Below are 3,387 nucleotides of genomic sequence, written 5' to 3' on the forward strand. Positions count from 1 at the left end.
GTAATATAAATAGAGCTTGATACAATATTTTGAATGTAAAATAAATTTATAGTATAAAAAAATAATTATTATTTAATTTAATATTTTTTAAATAAAAAAACTAAATAATAAAAACACACAGTAAAATTAACAAAGGAACACAACTTTACGATTTTATGTCGAGCAAGTGCATTTCACTGCAGTAATTGAAAATTACATTAAATATAAAAGCGTAGTCTCTCTAAGATAAATTGTTCGTGTTATTATACTTATTGGAGTTTAAATAAAATATAATTAATAATTAATTAAAAAATATATTAATAAAAATAATTATAAATTAAAATAAAAATAATTTTTAATAATTTAATTAAAATTATAAATTTAAAATATAATTCAAATATATAAATATATTAAAAATATAGATTATGTAAAATGAACGGAAATAAAAAACTTATGAATCGAAAGTAAATAAATAAATACATGTGCAATCAATAGGGGATGATGGCACAAACATAGGTCGCTACCCCCGCATTTATTGACCTCTCTATGAATGAGGGCCAGTAGAAACACGACACGTGTCAGCGTAGTTCCATTCCTTTCCCGTGGATCGCGTAATCACCCGAAAAGTTGCTTAATCACTGCATCCAATCACCTTTTAATCTCATTCTCAGTCATCACTTACAAAAACTACGTCGTTTTAACATTCACAGTTTTGATCCGTTTACATAAAACCTTGGCTTAGCTATGGTGGTTGCTTGTCGGTGTTGTCTCGCTCCTTCTTCCTCTGCATCTACGTCTAAACAGAGCTCCTCACTCCACTCATGCTTCAGCCACACTCGCCGGAGCTCCAATTTCACCGGAAACCGCCCAATTTCGCCATGAACTCCGGCCAGTCTCAAATTTCTTCAAACCCTAGGTTATGGCTTTTAGGCCTTTTCCTCTTGATTCAATTTCTCTTCATTTATATCACACGCAATTCTCCGATCTGTTTCCCTGAACGCGCCACCGCCGCCGCCGGAGCCGCCGTTACAGAAAACGCTAATATACCTAATACGACGTCGCATCAGGATTGCCCCGCCGGAAAAGTGTACGTCTACAATCTCCCGCCGGAGTTCAACAAAGATCTCGTTCTCCACAACTGCTCCGATTTGAATCCGTGGAACTGGCAATGCGGAATCGCCACCAACCACGGCTTCGGCCGCCCCGCCGCCGAGCTCCGCCGCGTCCTGCCATGGAGCCTCGCCGGATCCTGGTACCGTACAAATCAATTCAGCCTGGAGGTGATTTTCCACCACCGGATCCTCAACTACAAATGCCGCACCCGGGACCCGGACTCCGCGGCGGCGTTCTACATCCCGTTCTACGCCGGACTCGCCGTCGGAAAACACTTATGGAACAACGACACCGCCCTCCGCGACCGCCGCGCAGCGGCGGCGCTCCGATGGCTAGCCCAACATAAACAGTGGCGCAAATCCAACGGCTCAGATCACTTCACCGCAATCGGACGGATCACATGGGACTTCCGGCGACTCACCGATCCCGACCAAATTTGGGGCTCAACGTTCCTGAACATGCCGGAGATGCAGAGAGTGACGCGGTTCATCATCGAGAAGTCGCCGGCCGACGACCACGACGTCGGAGTTCCGTACCCGACGGGATTCCACCCAAAGGACAGCAAAGCCCTAATCGAGTGGCAGAGGTACGCGCGTGGCCACAATCGCTCGAAGCTTTTCACCTTCATCGGGGCGACACGTGGCTGGGTGAGCAACGACTTCCGAGGAATCCTCCTCCGGCACTGTCTGAACGAATCATCGTGTCGGATGGTGGACTGCTCGGCGGCGGAGTGCTCGACGGACACGGCGGTGGTCGTGACGGCGTTTCTGGAGTCGGAGTTCTGCCTGCAGCCGATCGGGGACAGCTTCACCCGGCGGTCGGTTTTCGACTGTATGCTGGCCGGTTCGGTGCCGGTTTTTTTCTGGACCCGGACGGCTTACGAGCAGTACGAGGGGTTTTTGCCGGGCGAGGGGGAGGCGGAGAGCTACTCGGTTTTTATAGAGCACGAGGAGGTGCGAGCCGGGAACTGTACGGTCAAGGAGGTGCTGATGAGGTACGGTAAGGAGGAGATCGCGAGGAAGAGGGAGAAGATTGTGGAGTCGATTATTCCGAGGATTATTTATGGCTTCGGAGGGATTAAGGATGCCTTCGAGATTGCTGTGGATGGGGTTTTGGAGAGGATTAAGGAAGAAAGGGGATGGAATGATTTCTTGTGAGAAGAGGAATGAAGGATTTGAGGATTTAATTAATTAATTAATTGGGGGTTTGGGTAATGGGAAAGATTATTATTATTGTTATTATTATTATTATTATAGAGTTTTTAAAAGATACGGCGTGCGGTGGGTGGGGTTGGGGTGTAGCCTTTTTCGATTAATGCAATTTTAGATGCATTATTTTTGTATTTCCCTATAATATAATATAAGATGAGGTTTGGTGTTATATTAGGTTTGTTATTGTGTATAGTAGTATGCGAACAAGAACGATTTGTGTAAGTTTAAGTTTTTTAAAGTATGTTTCATTTTATGGGTTTGTGATATTAAAATAATTTTGCATTAATGATTAATTTGATATTAAAATAGTGTATAATTGAATGTTTTGTAATAAAAAAAATATTTTTTTGAAAAACAAAAAATCCAAATAATAAAAATTTGGAATTTAGAGCTAAAAGAAACAAATTAGATCATTAATGACTCTGTTGAGATTCTTGATCTTCCTGAACTTGGGTGATCTGCACAGATTCTCAACCAAAATAATTAGTGCGGGTAAAACCTGATGATTAAGAATGTAAAACAAAAATATGTATTAAGAATTGAAAAGAAAATAGATCAATCGGTAAAGTAGGCTCAGATCGTAGCCACTCTTTCGCCAACTCCAAGTTGTCCTACGAGGTAACCCACAAAGGTGTCGATTGCGGTGGTTCCTAACACGAAGTAACCCAAGAACCCTATAGCGTTCCTCGCACACGCAGTATCAGGACGGAAAAATAACGAAAGAAGTCGATAGGCTAAGGCAGTAGGATTGTCGCTCACATAATAGAACAGAATAGCGAACTCGTCACTCTCCCAAAATCCCAAACCCATATATATAGAGGAGAGGCGGATGGATAGAACCCAAAAGAGTAGGGAACAACCTTACCTTATCAACACCCATGGCGGACTCGATCAATTTCGAAGAAATAGGGATAGCATCGTGAATGACGGAACGGATAAGAGAAAGATTCAAAAAGATCGAACAGAATGGGGGAGAGATCGGTTTTGATTTAGGGAGATAAAGACAAACCGGGTCGGTTCGGGTTCGGGTCGGGTCGGATCTGGGTTTGGGTGTTGGTCGACGCTGAAACACACCAACAATCTC

At 43.2% G+C, this 3,387-nt stretch overlaps 1 protein-coding gene across 1 annotated transcript; it reads left to right on the forward strand.

Annotated features, from left to right (window-relative positions):
* The first annotated feature begins 666 nt into the window (after nt 1-666).
* LOC127242487 (xyloglucan galactosyltransferase XLT2-like) lies at nt 667-2,560 on the forward strand. The gene has a single exon (XM_051262049.1). The coding sequence runs from the start codon at nt 801-803 to the stop codon at nt 2,247-2,249; it is 1,449 nt and encodes a 482-aa protein (XP_051118006.1). The 5' UTR covers nt 667-800; the 3' UTR covers nt 2,250-2,560.
* The last annotated feature ends 827 nt before the right edge of the window (nt 2,561-3,387 follow it).

Source organism: Andrographis paniculata, unplaced genomic scaffold (assembly GCF_009805555.1).
Source record: "Andrographis paniculata isolate CXL003 unplaced genomic scaffold, ASM980555v1 Contig86END, whole genome shotgun sequence".
NCBI classification, from domain to species: Eukaryota; Viridiplantae; Streptophyta; class Magnoliopsida; order Lamiales; family Acanthaceae; genus Andrographis; species Andrographis paniculata.